Consider the following 19339-nt stretch of genomic DNA (forward strand, 5'->3'; position numbering starts at 1 on the left):
CTTACATACATTGTGGATAGCTAGTATTGCAAATTCCCAGAATAATCAGTATTTCCTCCTTTGCCCATACCAGCATTGCTGAAATCCCTTCATGGTTAGCAACTCCATAGCATGTCACATTGTTGTAATAATGCACTTTAGGATGATGATGTAATTTCTTTTCATAAGATATAAGTGTTGAATAATCCCAAAACAGGCACAGCTCCTTGAAAAATCAAGGCCTGCATGCTGCAATCACCTACAAGTGATGCATTCACAAACCCAACTGGTTTTCAGAAGCAGGAAGTCACACAAAAACCAGCCCTAAAGCTTTTCACTCTCCAGTTGTTCACCCTTAGCATTTAGAGCCTGTCCAGTTACAGATCACTGAAACATCCCTGAAATCTGACAGCTTTTTCAGACATTTGCATGCACACCTTGAAACAGCTGCATAACCCTGAAATCAATACTGCAGTGCAGCCTTGTACCCTTGCTTGTTGAAAACAATGACAATCACTTCAGCTCACTTAAAAAGAGGCTGGGTTGGACTCACATTGTGAAATACTCCAGTTAAACTTATTAAGTCTAATTGGTGTGGTAATGTTGAGTGCTGTGCTGGTTGCAACATCCCACTCCCACATTCCTCAGGCTTAAATGACTTCATGCTTTGCAGCCCTGCCTCATAACTCTTATTTAGGGAAGCCCTTTAAAAACCTTTCACTGTTCCTCATTATTATTTTCTTTAATTCTTTTTAAAAACACAGTTTTTCTTAACTTCAAAGCCAGAAGGTTTCAAATCAAAATGATGATGCTCAATTTTTCTGAAGTCATTTTGAACCTGATACTGATTTAACTGGCCTGCAAATTAAGTGCATGTCATCCTGTAGCTTTTCATTACTTTATTTACAGAAAGAGGCTATAAACTAGATACTTTTCATTACTTTATTTACAGAAAGAGGCTATAAACTATAAAGATACTTTTCATCAGTCTACCCTGTATTAGCTGGCCTCTCTCAAAGGAGTTTTGCAAGACCTTCCAAAAATAGCAGAGGGCAAAGGTAGTGCTTCATTGAAACCAACCTGCTGGATTTAATTCCAGTAGTGGCCAACGAATCCATAAAATTCTGCTGGTATTCTCAAAGTATACTAAAAACTCAAGTTGCCTGAAGAAACAGTACTCAAAAGCAAAATAAAGAAGCCCTCCTGCTTCCAGTCAGCCTTGTTGCTCTTATGAGCAAATATGATAAAAGAGTATTCCCTGTGCAAGCCATCCTTTTGTTCAGGGAGTGGCAAAGCCTGTGAGAGGCACCAAGCAGACTTTGGGAACCATCCATGTGCTGATTCTCCTCATGCCAGCATTTCCAGGAGTTCTTCTGAGGAACAAATCTCTAAATCACAGCTCCAAACTGAAACCTCCTTGCCAGGCACGACACCAATGGGGCACAAACACAAACCAGTGGTCACAAGGGGAGAGGGTACCACAAAACTACACAAGGTTTTATGGAAGTACCACAGGTGTTGCCACACCACAAGTACTTAAGAATATATTTACACTGGCACAAACATAACAGTGCCCTGATGGAAACTTCCTGTGCCAGACTGAAGTTGGAAATGGAATTGTGATGGAACAGAACCAGCACCTGCAAAATGGCAATTAAAAACACCAGGCCCCATATCACATGCAAGGTCTGATATGGAACCATCTGGAGTTTTTCTTATGTGTTTCCATTTAATAGTGACTAACAGCTTGTATAAATTAATGTAATTTCTTCTTTTCATTTTTTGCACTGTAATTTAGTAATTGGCATCCCAAAAACTTAGATCATAGTGCCCATAGGTCTTAAAATACCTTGCTGTGGGAGATTTTAAATTTTCTGTTTCTATCATATTCCTTAGGTCCCTATTTTCTACTTTTTAATTCAATATTGCCCTTAGAACATGCACTGAGCACCAGAGTGTTTTATCACAGAAAATGATGACCAGGTAATTCACCTGGAATTCTCTTTGATGAAAACTAAGGCATAACTGCAGGAATAAATATATTTTCTTTATTAAAATCCAAACTTCAGATCTTACCCCATGTAAATCAGAAAAAGACTTGGGCTTACATGAAAGTTACAAATAAGTCATGCAACAATTGTTAGTTTAGATGGTATAAAAATACAAAGTAAATGGAACTTAACATTTTGTACTCTTTCTTTAGCTAAGAAGTATTTCATTCTATGAGTCATCCCATTGGGATTGGCATCAATAAAAGTATTAGAAGCTGGATCATAAGAAAGGCACAGCAGATATAAATAACAATCCCTTTGTATCTTTTTTAGCAGCCAAGCAGACTAGAATGAATAGAAAAATACTTGCTGGTATTTAAGATTTTTTAAATTCAAATTTGTTACAACTGATATATTGGAAAAGGTGACCTTTACATTACTGTTACTATCTATAATATTCACAGATTATTCATACACCCAAAACTGAATTACACACCCTGCAATGTGCGTAGATAGGCAAGTCCCTGCCCAGAAAATTTATTCTCTAGATCAAGACTTGACAGTGGTGCAATTAAAATTGAGATAAAAGAAAAAAATAAATAAAATAACCTGCCTTGAACAATAACTTGCCTGAATTATCCCTATTAGGCCTTTTTTGAATTGTAGGTTATTATATGCACTGTACCTCATCATGTAAGATGATTACAGATGTTGCTAAAGAAGAGACATTTTAGGAGAGAATGCCCAAAGCTGTGTTTTAGCTGCAGAAAGAACCTTCTTCCACATTTGGCCACTTCTCCCTCACAAAAACACATTCATTGATAAAACTTCAGGACAGAAGGAATTTTCCTTGCTGGCTTTGGTAATGGAGAGCAAAATACTAATGTCCATCTTGTCCAGCCTGATGGAATAAGCAATCCTATTCCCAGGCTGGCATATAAGAGAAAAACAGAAGTCAGCCAAGAACAGAGATGAAGGTATGAATGTCAACTGTGAAAAGAAGAGGATCATGGAGAAGGAAAACACAAAATGCCTTGCTCATTTCCTTCCACCCTAGTAACAGGGACAGGAAATGAAGCTGGCACTGCACAGCTGAAGAGAAAGGGAAGGAGATGATTCTCCTCACAGATGCACAATTCCAAAGTGCTTGATACGGGATTCTGGGTGTGCTAGAGCTGTGCATGGGTTCAGGGACAGCTTGGACAAGCTCATGGATGAGAAACCCTCAGGCACTTCTAAGGGATGGAGAGTCAGCATTTTGTTGCTTGCTGCTTCCTACCCTGGTCCCAGATAATACCAAAGCAGTTAACCCCATTAAAGGGCAAAGATTTCTAGAAGCCAACACAGAAGTGCTGACGTCTGACAATGCTGCTGAGCTGTGAGCTTTCCTGGTATTAGCAAACTAGCATAGAAAACCCATTTCATGCCTGTCAGCTGGAGCAAATCCTCTGAGTAATTTGTTACATATATGAGGATACCTTGCTCTCCCAGTAACCTTGTCTTAAACACTGGAGGAGAGCTGTGCTGTCTCACTGGCTGCTGAAAGGCAGCAAGAACCTTCCTAAAGAGTCACTTCATGTGTTCTGAGAAAAGCCTGGGTAAGTTAAACTTCATTTGATGCTCAATATTAGCTGGAATTGACCTGTAAAAATTGCATAGCACACATTTACTCACATCATAGGATGTGAGACAGCGATTTCCTCATCTTAGGTAAAATCAAAAACCCTTTAAGATTTTGTTGTTTTAATTTTAACTTGGCAAAGTCACTGAATCTTGTGATTTGAAATCTGCACCACCAGATTGCAGTTGAGTCCATGCTGCAGCAGAGGGTTCAGGTATGGTTTGGGATGATAATACCAGGTTTGAGAAAGTCTTCTTAATATAGTAAGTTATTCACATTCCTTGAGCCCCCCTGAGAACATAGGCACCAAAATATGCTGCATAGGTAAAATCTATGAATTCAAATTATTCCAGAATAATTTACTGAATCAACTAGATTCCCTTAGAAGTTTGAGCAACATGTTCGTGCAGTAAACTTTCCTTCTGAAGTGTGAAGAAATGGTGAGGATAGAATGAAATGAGGGTTTGGTCCAATATTATATATAATAGAATTAAATCAGAAGGTAAGATTAAATACTAATTTTCTTTGGGCCCTTACCTTCTAATGAATCAGCCTTTCTTGTCTATGAATTCTTCATGATACAAGAAAAAAAGATTAAATACTTCCAAATGTGATGCTTTATCAGAGATCTGAGTATACCACACATCACAGCTCTGAGTTCTATACCTGTCACTGAAGCCAGTTTTGTCCAGGATGACCTAGGATAACTTGGAAGCATATTTTTTGTGTGGGCATCTTTTAAACACTTCTTCATTTTTGTCTTCATTACTTAACTTCTGTGGGTAACTGGCTAACTGATCAATTTGCAGCCCAACAACAGACTTTAATGATGTGAGCAGAGGATAACTCAATTTTAACGTGACTAATTCAACACTTTACTGGACTAACTTAGTCTTGAAGAGATGAACTCCCTGAACTCCATACTAGCCTTGATTCTTAATTTTCTCTTAGGGACAGAGTTGGAACCTATGTTTTCTTCTACAATAAACAGCTGAAGAAATCAACCTTTCAAGGCTAGCTTTATTAAAAAAAAAAAAAAGGAAAACCTTGAAAATGCTTTTGTACCTAGCATTTGTAAGATTCACTTTAACCCAGTTCATATCTGTGTATGCTAGATATGGAATAACTCATCAGTCAGAGGAAAGGATTATACCAAAAGGGAGTCTCCCCTTCCTCTACACCCTTGTTTTAGGAGGTGTCAGTAGTCACCCTTAAAGGGTTTAGAATTAAAATACGGACATGCAGGTTTCTCATTTGTATCTACACAGAATTATAGAATCATTTAGGTTGGAGAAGCCCCACATACACCTACAGGAACAAAGATTTCTAGGAAAGTCTGCTCATAAACGTGAACATAATAGTATAACAACAATATAGTACTATGTGAAATGACATCATTATCAAAACACTAAAAAATAAAATTACTGCAATTAATACAATTTAATTATGAAGATTCATGGTGATTGAATGTGGTGACAATCTGCCCCAGGAACTATTCTCCTCTCTTTAAAAGCGTTTCTGTCACCTTTTCAAAGAAGAGTCAGGTAATTCTTCTGGTAGCAAAATTAGGGATAAGAGATCTACAAGATGAACAAATAACAAGTGACAGACTAAGCCATTTAATTTTTTTATCATTTTTCATACTTCTCCCTGCATTTACTCAAGTGACAGTTTGAACCTGGCAAACGTATGCTAGCTCATCCTAAAACACCTTGTTTGTGTCTTCGTGTTGCAACAGTAGACTTAGATATCAAACACAAATTTGAAAATTTTGCCTAAGACTGTAAGTTATTTAAGAGAGGGATCAGTTCCAGGAAGGATAGTTTTGCTATCAAAACTGTGGGGTAGAATGCAAAGGATGGAGACTCTGCCATCAGTGTGATGTTAAGTCACAATCTCAACTCAGCCTTGCACCAAGATGAGCGGCCCTGCTGATCCTGAAAGGCCCTGTGTTTGTTCAGTGTTTACATCACACTTCCCAGCAATTTTTAGCTTGAAAAATAATAACCAATGGAGGGCAATAACAGCCTGTTTGAAACTTTGCATTAAGTGGGTGGAGTCATGCAGCAACTGGTCGGACCTGGTTGGCGTTATCTCGGATGAAGGCTGACAGAGGGAGATCTCTTTTGGCATTACTCAACACAGCCACAGATGCAGCTGGGAATCCAAGCATTGTGGAGCAGCAGAGGGTGAGCATCCCTCTGCCACGTGCCCTTGGAAGGCAGGCACAGAGCTGTCCTGCTTCTCTCCAGGCTCCTCAAAGAGCTTCTGCAAGGTTTGCCACAAGCAACCGAGAGGTTGACCCTGAGAACTTGCTCTGAGCCTTGTCAAGGTAAAATGGGATGCACTGGAGCCAAGAACATCTAAGGAACTGAAATAAGGATCATGGTGATGAGAAGGAGGGTATTTGGTGAGTGGCTGGAGGAGAGGAGATGGAAGAAGGACATTCTTGAACCTGCACTTGCTTTCACAGGGATGACCTCTTTGCTCCTAACAGTGTGTTGTGGATTTCAGGGGATGCAGGGCTCTGCCTGTGCAGCGCTGGTTAGATGACCTGGGCAGGACATTAGATTTTTTAAGAATTATCTATTTTCCTTTGAAGATAAGTTGCTCATGGTAGTAGTGAGACTGTACTTTTCCTGCTTCACCTTGGAGTAAATGATGGGTTCCATTTACCCCTGTGCTTACCTATCAGCTGGTGATTAAGTGATCAGGTAGATGAGGGCTGATAAGCATGCACGGCTGACAGCAGTGATCAAAATGAGTTTTCAAGACCATCTGTATGATTTATAAGCACAAACTGTTTGCTCTTGCCTTGTTTTGTTTAAATGCAATCATTGATGGCAGTTCTGTGAGTAACTTTTCTATGAAATCCTAGGACAAATTTCAGTCTGTAACATGTTGTTGCAAGTCCTGTTAGAATTTAATTTGCATGCCCATAAAGTGCAGCTCTACAGAGAAAAAAAGTTTCTGTTTGTCAAGGACAGGAAGATGATCTTTAAGAATTCCTAAAGGATATCCTGATCATGCAAAATCTCCATGGCAAACAGAAATAATCCCAAAGCTATTTTTTTGAAACCTTACTATTTTTGAGGAGGAGCTGGTTTTTTTGGATCTAACTCAGTAAATGACTGAAGTACTGAATTACGAGGGGTTTTAATGGGTTAAGGGAATCCTTAGGTGAATTCCAGATTCTAATTTCAATTATGTTTGAATTGTGTTCTTATTCACTTCAGATGCTTGCAGTATGGATCACTATTCTTTTTCTTCTCAATGCAGCCAGAGGTGAGACACATAATGAATCAAGTCTATCAAGAGTAAAAATGATGTGCAGCTTACACCAGGATATCTATATTCTAGAAAAAACCTGTTCATTGGAATGGATTTAACATAATACTTCATTAGGATCACTGAGTCATGCCATGTCGTTCCCACATTTAACTCATTACTTTTTAATTCTGTAAAGGTTTTTGCAGCTAGGAAACAGAATGGGAATCAGAAAGGTATTTTTATATGCAAATTGATACTGAAATTCTTCCAGAACATTTCCTGCCCTCAACTCACTCATGGTAGCTACAACCCTGGTAATGAGAGCCTAGGCACCTACTCTTCACAGTGCTATGCAGAGAAAAAGAAAATAGTCTTGGTCCAAAGTACCTCTTTAATGACAGGAAAGAATGGACTTTTCAATAGCAATAAAAATTTCTTGGGATTTCACAACTGTTGTGCTATAACAGTGTGGAAGGATGACAATTAATGGCAACGCCCGTGTGTTATATTTGCACCATTACTGTATTAAAGGCACAATAGAAATTGTGAAACTGGTCCTTCAGGCACAGACCACACATCCTGAGGCTGTGCTTTGCACTAGGCCTCCACTTAAATTCCACTTTATTGCTTCCATTAATGTCCATTGTGGAGCAAGCAGAAACATCTATTTTAATGTTATGGTTTCTTTTTGCTCCCTCGTGAGCTGTTGCACAATAAATAACAATCTAGATAATCCCTGGAGTTTAGGTCTGATTTAAAGGACTACCCTGTGCTGACAGCAAAAACTGATTTCTTCCCTGGATGAAGATTTGATTGTGTTCTTCCAAGGGCTGTGTTAACAATATGTTGAACCAAACACATCCTGAGCTCACCAGGCTGAGTTCCAGGCTCTGTTTGCAGCAGGAACCACTCCTGAAGTTAAGTCCTCGCTGCAAACACCCAAGCACAACTGAGCCCCTTAATGAGAAATGCTCAGAAGGGCCATCCCAATCCAAATCAGGCTTGTTCCTGGTGTAAACCCTCTCCTGCCAGCTTCATGTGCAGAACCTGTGACATTCCCAGAACACAAATATCTCTTTCTTTGTGCACCCCAGGAAGGGAAGTTTGCTACAAAAGGCTTGGATGCTTTTCAGACAGCCCTCCATGGGCTGGGATCCCTGGGAGACAACTGGCAGGCTTGCCCAGCTCTCCAGATGCTGTGAACACAAATTTCCTCCTATACACCAGGGATAACATGGTGAAATACCAAGTAAGAAAATGCTTTGTTTTTAAATACTGACAGTGTACAATACATTCAATAAATTGTAGGGACAGTTTCTTTTCTCACTTATTTTGCTCATATGACTGCTGGGAGAACCTCCAATTCTATATTAGACACAGGATAATTTTCTTCCATCTTTTTTCCTTTTTCCTCATTTCAGCTCCCTGAGGAGCCAGGTATATTTACAACATATTAATCACAGCCCTCTAACACAAGTTATTACAGGTAAAAGGCTCCAGAATTAAGTGGTTTTGAATAAATGGCAGTCACAATCAGTAGAGGTGTTTATTAAGTCACTTCAGAACAAGTCCAACTCCTCCAGCTAAGAGGAGGTTTTAACAAATCAGTCTTTCACTGAAGGTGAGATGTCTGCTAATTAGTGCATGACATCCCCCTTTTAAGTCAATAAAATCATAACAAAAAATATGTAAGAGTTAGTACTCAGAATTTCCTTAAAAGGAAATAATGTCTTCTTTCTCAATACACACCAAAATACCTACAGCCTCTGAATTTGTAAGCCTGGTGGGCTTTCCCATAAAATATAAATGAAGCAATTAAGGTCTTATCTTCAAAGGAAAAAAGAAAGAAAAATAGGTATAGTTTCAAAGTCAAGCACATAATACCTTTCAGGAGATGCTATCTTTGCATTTCTATTGCCAAGTTTGATAAAATCTTGTACTTACATAGCATGTTGTTCCAGTATATCACAAAGCATTGTGCAGAAGATGCCAGTATCATTAGTTCAATTAACCAGAGGAAGTGAAGCATTTGTTGAAGTGATTAAATGATTAATGAAACTTGAAAGGCAGTTTAGGAATGAGGAATAAGACCCATCTTTTCCAGGTCTAGAATTATACCTTAACTATTGGGGCACTCTGCCCTTTATCAAAATGTAGAGTGGGATAGAAGAGTCACATCCTTGTTGTGTTTGTTGGTTGGTTGGTTCTCTTGGCACAGAAAATTTCAGCTACAAATCCTTCAACTATAAAAGCTTCAAATTTCCGAGCGCACAGGAAAACTCGTTTCATTATCCACGGCCACCTTGCTGGAGCAGATCTCCCCTGGATAACAAGCATCTGCAGGGTAGGTACAACAATTTTTAACAGTCATTTTGTCTGTATTTGAAAGTAAATATCCACATCTGGCTTATAATTCCCATATAAAATTTACACTTCTGTTCTCTTGTTAATTCAGGGAGCACAAAAGTCAGAATGAAGCCCGGTTCCACATGACGACTGTCTTGTTCCTGGCTAGGAGTATAGTGTACTTCAGCCTTCTCCTTAATGCCCTTTTGCTGCATTCACCTCCACTGGGAAAGCTATAATAAATTGATTTTTCAATTCATTGCCAATAATAAAGGGGGAAAAAAGAGTGAGTTTTCTCACCTCAGCAAAAGGTCACAATAAATGTGTCAGTTTGTGTGACACATTTGATCTAATAAAACCAAAAGGCTTTGTTCAGCAGATTGGTTTCATTCTACTCTGGCACATTTCAAAAATGAAATTGTTTCAGAATAAAATACAAAATCAGAAAGTTCTATTGGCAGAAGTGTCTAAATAGAATATTTTGGTTATAATCCATGAACTTCAGGGCTGAACAATTCAAGCAGAAATTTGAAAATTCTTTTAGATGATCCAAGCATAAAAATTTTGAAGAATAAAGCTTGGACCTATTTTGGTAACAGGGGTACTGTCATTAAGAGAAGTTGGTCCCTTAGAGCCAACCAAGGCATCTGGAATGGAAGAAGAGCTGAAGGAAGGTTGTGAGTGTCCTCTAATCACTGGTTCCACTTGAGTGTCCTCTAATCACTGGTTCCACTCTGCCTCCTTGTGTTGATCTTCAGCATCAGTAGGAATTACTACAGATGTGTCGTCAGCGATCACACAAACAAGACAAAATACAGTTTACATATGCCCTGCTACAGCTGCAAATAATGCCTGTTCCCTTCTCTATTCTTCTCCTGGTCTCCACCAGTTCATGTTTCACTCTGAAGATGTGAACTGCATTTTGACAGACTGGAGGGGTGGCTCCAGTGGTCTGTACACAGACGCTGTCAACAACGTCCGCATTGTGGGGGCCGAGCTGGAGTACCTGGTCAACTTCCTCGAGGTAAAAAATATCCCTGGAATGTGCACAGTCCACACATAAATGTTGTGCTCAAAGTGGCACCTTTAGGTTTGATTCAATAGAGCCAGGAAGAACAAGAAGCACCCAGTAAAGCAGGTCCAAAAGTTATAGAAGGGCTCTAATCCCGCATGAATGAAAACACTTGCTTTAGTGTCATAATTGATTTTGAAAAACTAACATGAATTTTCAGCAGTTCAAAATGTTTGAAAATCTGAAATGAAAAATTAAATCCCCTAGATTTAGTGTATCAGGATAAGATGGTAAATGGCCATGAACACCCTGAAAATGAAGAGGGGTGGGATGACTGGGGAATTGCTTCTCTTTAGGTACAGATCCCATCACCCAGAACACTCGTCTCCACTGCCCAGTGACCTGGCCGTGTCCTGGAACTGCATGGGGACATGCTACAGTGTCACTTGTACACCCACACTGGTTTTTTCTCCTTTCCATAAACCTTCACAGAAAGACTATGGCTACTCTCCTGCCAACATCCATTTCATTGGCCACAGCCTTGGGGCACACGTTGCAGGGGAGGCAGGGAGGAGGAAGCCTGGCATTGGAAGAATAACAGGTACTGCAGCTATTTCAGCTGATAAAACTTTATATTTTCACTCAAGAGAGTTGAAGAATCACTGCTGCTTTATAAACATACAATACTGAATGCAATGTGCTGCTTTGTCGTAAATAAGTGTCCAGCCAGTAGGGTGGCACACAAGTTGTGACACAGTCACACACTGCTTTTTTCTAAAACCTCACTATTTTCTGCTTTCCTTCTCTCCCAATCAGTTCTTTTCTCTGCATAGGCATTGCTTTGTCTAAGCCATGCACATAGTGAGCAGTCACACGAGCAATTCAGGGAAGCTGGGGTCAGAGCTGTGTTTCTTTATCTCCAAAGAGACCTCACTGACACTGAAGTGAAGGGATACCAATTTCAACCAAGATATTCTGGAAATAAAAATAGACTTCTTGCCAAATAAAAATTCATAAATAAATATACATGTTCAGAGTAGCGTATGAAGATTTCATATTTTTCAATAAAATTATGAAAAAACCCCAATAAACCAAATCTCTTCTTCTATCACTGTTCCCAAAAGTAAGCCAAGCAGCCAACAGCATTTTACTGTGCTGCAATGCCTTCAGTCAGTTTTCTATTAATACCCTGCCTCTTTTTCTAGCTGTGGACCACAAAATGGAATTTTTTTTTAATGTAAAGGTAGAAATGTAATTATATATATGACATACATGACCTGTGTGTGGTGATATACATATGATATTATTTACTCAATCAGATGTATCTCCATTCATTTAGGTTTGGATCCAGCTGGGCCCCTTTTCCAGTACACTCCCACAATGGTTAGGCTGGATCCTTCAGATGCAAAATTTGTTGATATCATTCACACTCATGCTGGTCATCTTTTCTTTGACTTTGGTAAGTTTTCATTGAAAGGCTGCCATTGGCACACAGGTTGGCTACAGAACACCTGGGATTGATCTGCCAGGATCCATTATGCATTTCAGCTCCAGGGATTCTTCAGACCTGTGGCCACCTGGATTTTTACCCAAATGGTGGGAAGAAGATGCCAGGATGCAAGCAGCTTCGTGTACCGCCTGCAACTCGGGATATCAACGACCTGATGAGAGGTAAATACCTGTTAAAGAAGTAATACCTCATTATAAGTTACAGGTAGAAACAAAGGCTAAGAAAAGGTAAGATCTTTATATAGCTCAGATTTGGAATAGGGAGACAGTGCTCAAAAATGGAACATTTAAAGCTGCCTCTGAAATACCCTCCAATTTTCTTTTGTACTAACAAGACAAATTCTAGATGAAAACTTCAGTTAGAGCATGTAAAATTGTGCATCACAAGCTTTCTAAGAGCCTGCCACTGTGCTGACAGGCTGAACTTAGTGGGAATTCTTCATATGAAGGACTGGTTAAATTTCATCCATGGATAATCCAGAAATTAGTATTTTAAAATCTGAGCTCTCCTCCTCCCTAGGAAGATATTACTCCCAATATTAGTGGGATTCATGCATGCCATCAAGCTTTAGTCTCTTCAAAGGGAACAGTCCAAGGTCAGAAATATAAAAGATGATAAAATGACTGCTCCATTAGTAGTTCTTCAAAGAAAGTTGGACAGTTAATCAAAATTACCCTGGGATGCAGTACAATAGATCCACAAAATCCTGTCTTCTGATCCCAACCTACAGAAATGAGAACATCTGTTATTCACAGCTAAATGGTTTGAAATCCCTACCACTAGTTAAATAATTTGCTTTCGCAAATGCTCTCCCTTAGAACTGGTCAAGAATTTAGTAACAAAGAGAACTGAAATCTGACTGTGCTCAAAGTCACTAGGAACAAAAACACTTTCCAATTGAAATGCATAAAAATGTCTGCATTAAATATTTTTCCAGAGATATTTCACAAGGCTCTTTGCAATGTTTTGTCGTGAGGGAGAAACTCAACTCTATTGAACATGAGCAGACAGAGTTGGTTGTTCAAGGAGCTCTTAAAAATAGAGACAGCCTTAACTCCCTCTTCTTGGTTAAACCTTACTTTGTTTGGTAACCTCTCTATTGTTTGCTAATGTTTACATTTATGTAGTGTTTTTGTGCATGAAGTGCTTTAGAAATAATATTTAGTGACTTTTTCCCTACAGTTTTTGATGCAGTAGAAAGACTATAGGTGTTAAGCGAATTGGCCACTAACATAAATTGAGCCAGCTGTAAGTGCTGAGGGTTTAAAAGCACAAACCCTCCTGAATTAAAGAAGAAGCTACTAAGAAAACATACTCAGGAAGCCTTGATGATGCAGATTATTTCCCAGAAAAACAGACAAGTACTTTTCAGAGAGATTTTAATGGGGTTTCTTTCTTTATGGAAGGAACAATGTGTCAACTGGTCAACACCACTGGTCTATCTTTAAGATGCATAAACATTGCCACTGGGGAAAATTTTGATTTCACGACAACCTGGGCTAGCTTGCAACTACTTCAGTGCCTCCCAGACTTCCCCCTGTGGTTTGGTGAGCCCCCACCACATGCTGAAGTGGAATAAAGCCCATTTTTATACAAACAACCTAACTTTAGTTCATGGATTTTTGATATAGGAGAGACCTTGGAATCAAGGAAGACAACATTTGCTATAAGGGACGTGTAAATATGACCCAAATAGCACTTCCTTCTTTCCTTACTGGCTGCTTATAAATTTCAGTCTGATGGGAAAAAAGTACTTGTTTCAAAGAGTTCTGACAAAATCAAGGACACACTGCCAAATATCCCGCTTTTCAGAGGATTTCACAGAATTGCTATCAAATTACTGCAGATTTTCTAGTGCTTAAAAACACCAAAAGCTACTGAATTTATAATAATTGCTAAAATTACCTTTAATTCTAGAAATTAGTGGAAACTGTGATTACAGCATACAGTCTTGTGATAACTAAGAAAAGGGAAACTACTTCATTGTAACTACTGTATGCTTTATAAAAACTGTAGCTATGAAATATTCCAGTCTTGAAATATCAAAGGGGAGCACTCCCAAATGCTTCTTGTTTCACCTTGTGCATCTCCACCTCTGTTAAAAACTACCTCTTTCCAACAGAAAATAATATATGTATGCATAAGTACACTGTCTTACTACAAAACCAAATAATTCCCAATGTAAATGTCTTTTAATCATTGCTATTTCTTTTACCTGATACATCACTATATGTGCAAGTGCTTTTGAGGAAAAGAGACCCCAAAATGTTTCTTTGGCATGGACTTTATGTTAATGTATTGCTTTAATCACTTTTTACCTGTTGGGTTTTGTGTTTGTTTGTTTTGGTTTTTTCCCCAGCATACAGATCTTTTGGATGTGGGCATAAAAGAAGTCTCAGGTATTATGCTGAGAGCATCATCACTCCAAATGGATTTGTTGGGTACCAGTGTGACACATACCGAGAGTTTGTGTTGGTAAGTACCAGGTCTGGATTTACCTGAGGCCCTACAGCCCTGCCCTTCTTCTTTTAATAATTCCTGGGACAAGTTCTACACTTGGGATCATGGAATATGGGCACAGGGGACATTCAGAACCACTGACTATCTTCATTCAGACCATACCCCAACACAAGCAATTTCACAATGGAGAAGGGATGATGATCATTTTGCCTTTTTTTCATCAAATGCACAAATAGCTAAAGGTCCACAAATACCAGTTTGAACAGAACCTCCCATAAATCAATACTGAACTATCTAAATACAGCAGAGCTATTTTTTCCCACTGCAGTGAATCTGCTTTCATGCTTACCTTGTTTTACCTTCTTTTAATGGATGTCAAGGTCTTGATCTGATTGTCTGATCTATGTAGGTAGATTGAATTGATTAAGGCTCTGCATGGGAATAAAGGATAAAGAGCTGACAGAACAAACCCCAAATGGAAAGCCCAACCTTCCTAAAATCCTAAATTCCAGTATTCCTAAACATAAATATTTTTACCATATGAGTGAGATATTCAGCCAGACCCACTTGGAAATGTGGTTATCCATCCTATAATCATCAGAAAACCTTCCAGTGGACCCTATGAAAGATGACTATATCTGGATTTTACAGATCAAGTAGTAAGGCACAACACTCCTTATGATATTTACTTATGGTCCCTGCAAGACCACAAGGAATTAGGCCAGATGTCCAACCTGTTTCTCTCTGATTTTCAACAAGAAGAAATAAGATGACTGACCACCTCAACTCCTTTTTCAACCACAATGATACATACTGAAGATATGATCTGAACTGAGAAGCAAGGACCTACAAAAACCCAAACAAACAAACAAACAAACAAACAAAAAACTGGGAAAAGGCTGAAATATCCTAATTTCCTAAAATTCATGAAGTGAGATTAAAAGAGATGTGTTATAAGGTACATTTTTATTTTTCCCCCAGGGAGACTGCTTTCCATGTCCAAAAGAAGGATGCCCACTGATGGGTCATTATGCTGACAGGTTTTTACATAAAACTGAAAAAGAAGAGCAAAAGGTTTATTTAAACACAGGGGCCTCCCCTCCATATGCTCGTAAGTGCTCATTTTGTGGTGTATTCTAAAATGGCAATGAATTATGTGTGAAAAAGGACCTTGCACTTCTGCAGAGCTGCTGCAGTTAATGAGTTACACTCAATAAAACTTCTAGAATTTTAGGTGTTAGGAACATGCACTACCAGCATTATTTTGGAAATCTGAGATAATTGTAAAAACAGATCAAATGATGCTCACCTTTGGGTTAAACTTGGTTATTACATGATGACTTCAAAAACTCTATAAAGATGAAATTGGGAAGATTTTTGTGCTGGAAATGCATAATTTCAAATTTTAAAATGCTGCATTGTTTTTATTGGCAAAATTTATAAAACTGGAGCATTTCAGGATATTTTTGCCAAGCCCATCAAGTAAAAATGGCAGGGAGCAATAAGAAATACAGTTTTAGTTGTGCTTAATGTAGAAACAGCCACAGGACTGGGGAAATGGGAAAATTAATAAATGAACTGCAATTTATCACAGGTGCTTTTTGCTTATGAGCATGTTTGTGCAATCCTTTTCTCTCTCTTAGAGACACTGAAACATATAAGAAATTTAACCCTTAGGAGAGGAATCTCCTTACAACTGTAATCCATTTGATTTTGCTTCCCAAGGCTGGCGAAAAGAGATACATGTCAAAGTATGTGCAACAGAAACCATGAAGGGAAATATAGATGTAGCCTTGACTGGAACTAATGGGTTCAGAAAAAAATATACCATTGACAAGTAAGTTTAATGTGGCTGTTGGAAATGTGGCTCTATCACTGTTAGCACATGGAATGTATACACCTCTTTTTTTATGTGTCACCTTGTTCTGTGTGGTCTGTGATTTACACTGTAGCTGATAAGTGATGGAAGTTACCTGTGCTGCAGACTGTGGTAAAAATCTGTTTGCTACTTGCTCTTTCTCTGTATTTTCTTTTGTTTTCTGAGGTTGATGTTAGCATAGTAAAGTGGGCAAGAGCTCTTGGCTGCTGCTGGACTCAAACATGATTTGGTGATCTCTGAGAATACAAAGAGCTCAGTGATGTACAGTCATCCAATTATCCCCTCCTCTGGGGAATATGTGAATAAGAAAGTTGCAGCTCACCCATTAATTGTGCTGGAATATGGGATTCCTGTCCACTCAGCCTGGCCTTCTCCAGTAAATGTGAATTTAAATCTCAATAAATAGATGCTTCAATATTACAAAACCAACCTCCTCTGTGTTTGAACACAGCCCCATTACTGGTCTGTACCAAGAGTACCTTTGGCTACAAATACACCACTGCAGCAATAAACCCACAGATAATTTCAATGTTAATGTCACATTGCAGTGTGTGTTTTGTTAGAGTGAACAGTGATAGCACAGGAGGCACAAATGTAAACTATAATTTTCAATTTCCTTCATGGTTGAGAGCAACCAGAAACACTGAGAGAACTTTTTGACTTGGATTTATTTGAAGATAGATCTTATTATTCTAAAGTAATGTATAGAATAAATCACGGTGATACTGACAAAGGCTGTGCTAACTGATATGTGTTTCCATCCTGAAAGGCACAGGAATTTCAGCAAAGCTATAAAAAAAGCTCATACAATTCCAGCAGTAGTATTCAAAGCCCCAGCTCTCATGGTACCCCTCAGCTCATCTCCCTTATTCCCTATAGTCAAGTTTTCTTTTCCCCCTCATCTGTGTAGAATATTGAGCATCACTTCTGTGCTTTTCTTTTGGCAGGGGAACTTTCAAACCAGGCAACACATACTTGAACTACGTTGATACAGAAATTTCTGGGAACATTTCAAAAGTTGAGTTTCTCTGGAAAAAGCAACTAGGTCATGCAGACAGAGGCTGCATGGGAGCTGAAGAAGTCAGAATAATATCTGGGGAAAATGGGAATATGTAAGTACATAATCTAATGATGTAGAGGTTGAAGTTTTTCTCCTAAATTGCAGTTTCATGTGCCCAGCTCTCCATTGGCATATAGCACAGCACACAAAAACAGCTCTGCAGAGTTCAACCCTGTACCTGCCTGGGCATGGCTTCATGCTGAGCCAATGGGCCTGGCAGCCACTGCCATCTGCAGGACATTAGATACACTTTTGGAACATACCTCTTGTTTAGTTTTAACCAAAATTAATCCATTTTATGCATCCATCTTAATAGATTTTTTGCTTCTTTTCTGCCAAGGTCAGGATTAGATCGCTAGACGGTATTTCTTTTCGGACTCAGATGTGTATTCGTTCTTACCTATGTTACAGTCTCACAAGCTGTGAGTTCTACAGTACTTTATTCTAAAAAGGTAAAAAATGGCAATGTAGCTTTCTCTACAAGGCCTTTTAAGGATAATCTGTCCAATTAAGAAATGAAACCTAAATTATTTTTACTTTCAACTCAATAACCAACCACCTGTGCCTGCAATATGGACTTTTTTATCCAATTACACAAAACCACCCAAACCCAATGGAGAAGAAGGAGAGGAAGAAGGTGAAGAAGAAGGACCAACCCCCACCCTAAAACCTCCATCTTGCTTTATATATATTACTATATTCTATAACCTTAAACTCTATGTTTTCTACCATGTGATATTACACACTTCTATTCAAACTCCACACCCATAATCCCAGCGCTATCATTCAGTTCTGGAAGCTTTCTCCATGGCGTCAGGTCAAATGTAATGTTCTTTTGGGAGTCAGTGCCTGTCAGCACAGAAAATCTGAAATTCCCAGCATCCAGGGTTCCAACAGACCCCACTCTGTCATGTAAACCAAAGTGTGGTAAGTGGGAGAAATGGAGGGAGCAATTCCCTTCAAAAGCACTCTCCTGCCCCAAATGAAAATGCTAAGGGAGCCTGATCAAAAAGGCAAACACATCCTAAAAGTTAATAATTAGTCATGAACTAGTAAGTCTTAAAAAAAAAAAAAAAATTATAACACACTCTATGTTCTCAGTCTACTGGAACTTATGCTTTGGCCTAACATAAAATAAGAACAGGGTTTATATTGATTATGTTGGCTAGCTGATACCAAAATATCCTATTTTACTGACAAATATTTCCTTAAACTCTCTCCCCTTCCTAGGTCTGTTTTCTGTGGGTGTGGAACTGTGCAATCCAGCATGTGGCAAACCCTGGCTCTTTGTTGAGGGCCAGGAATGCCCAACCCTCACCAGCTGCAAGAGGACACTGCAGTCAGCAGCAAAGGACCAATGTGGCTCCCTCAACAGACTTTGAGAAATTTGTCCAGCCCTCTATAAAAGCTCAATTTCCAAGTTAGTGCTGTCACTTTTTCTCCATGCAGGGCAACTACACTCCTGTGAACTATGGTTACAATGACAGAAAACACAAATGTTATTAGTAACATTTGTTACTCCAGTATTAGCTGGACTCTTTTCTATACCTGAATCAGGCATCTCCTTTATCAAAACTGTATTGTACTACTGAGGAACTTGAATTTTCTGGCAGCCTTCAATAAGAAACTATTTTCTCTTTGCCAGTGAAACTGAATTTTCCACCTCTACTTTGCTTTTGTGAAAATGCTGAAATCAGACTTGAGCTACATCATTTGGATTAGCATTGCCACTCCAGATTTGTCAGCATTTTGATTGTACTGGTCAGCAAAACCAGACCACTAAGAGTTATCAGCATCAGCCAAAATAAGCTAAAGTTCCTTTGTTTCAACACAGGCTACCCACAAAAATTCTCTCATTTTTTAATTACCAGCTGCTGTCTGAGGCATGCAACAGATTTCTGCCTCTGATGTGAAGTTTATCATTTGGATGCAGAAATTAAGTGTATCAATCACATTGGGCAATTCTGTGGTGTCCCATCCTGACAAGCAGCTATTCCAGAATGCTCCCAGTGAGGTTCCCCAAAAGGTGTTGGTGTGTTACACAAGGCTGAATGTGGCTGATGAACAGGTGTGTTTCAAATTATGCAGCAATACTTTTGAGATGTCAGAACTCTGTCACCTCCTGTGCAGTTTGCTGAAGGAGCTTGCTCAGGATATTTTACAAACTAGGTGTCTGCCTTCTCAGAGTCACTCTTCAGTACCTTTATTTAT

General features: G+C 38.9%; 1 protein-coding gene across 1 annotated transcript; it reads left to right on the plus strand.

Annotated features, from left to right (window-relative positions):
* Nucleotides 1–6827: 6827 nt before the first annotated feature.
* LOC311156323 (pancreatic lipase-related protein 2-like) lies at nt 6828–17487 on the plus strand (the record flags this gene model as incomplete). The annotated part of the gene is made up of 12 exons (XM_084210172.1): nt 6828–6876; nt 7956–8110; nt 9080–9205; nt 10097–10231; nt 10712–10820; nt 11559–11678; nt 11768–11890; nt 14089–14204; nt 15171–15300; nt 15915–16026; nt 17016–17180; nt 17469–17487. The coding sequence occupies 12 exons, from the start codon at nt 6828–6830 to the stop codon at nt 17485–17487; spliced, it is 1359 nt and encodes a 452-aa protein (XP_084066298.1).
* Between the last annotated feature and the right edge of the window lie 1852 nt (nt 17488–19339).

Source organism: Fringilla coelebs (assembly GCF_963513975.1).
Source record: "Fringilla coelebs genome assembly, chromosome: 8".
Lineage (NCBI taxonomy): Eukaryota > Metazoa > Chordata > Aves > Passeriformes > Fringillidae > Fringilla > Fringilla coelebs.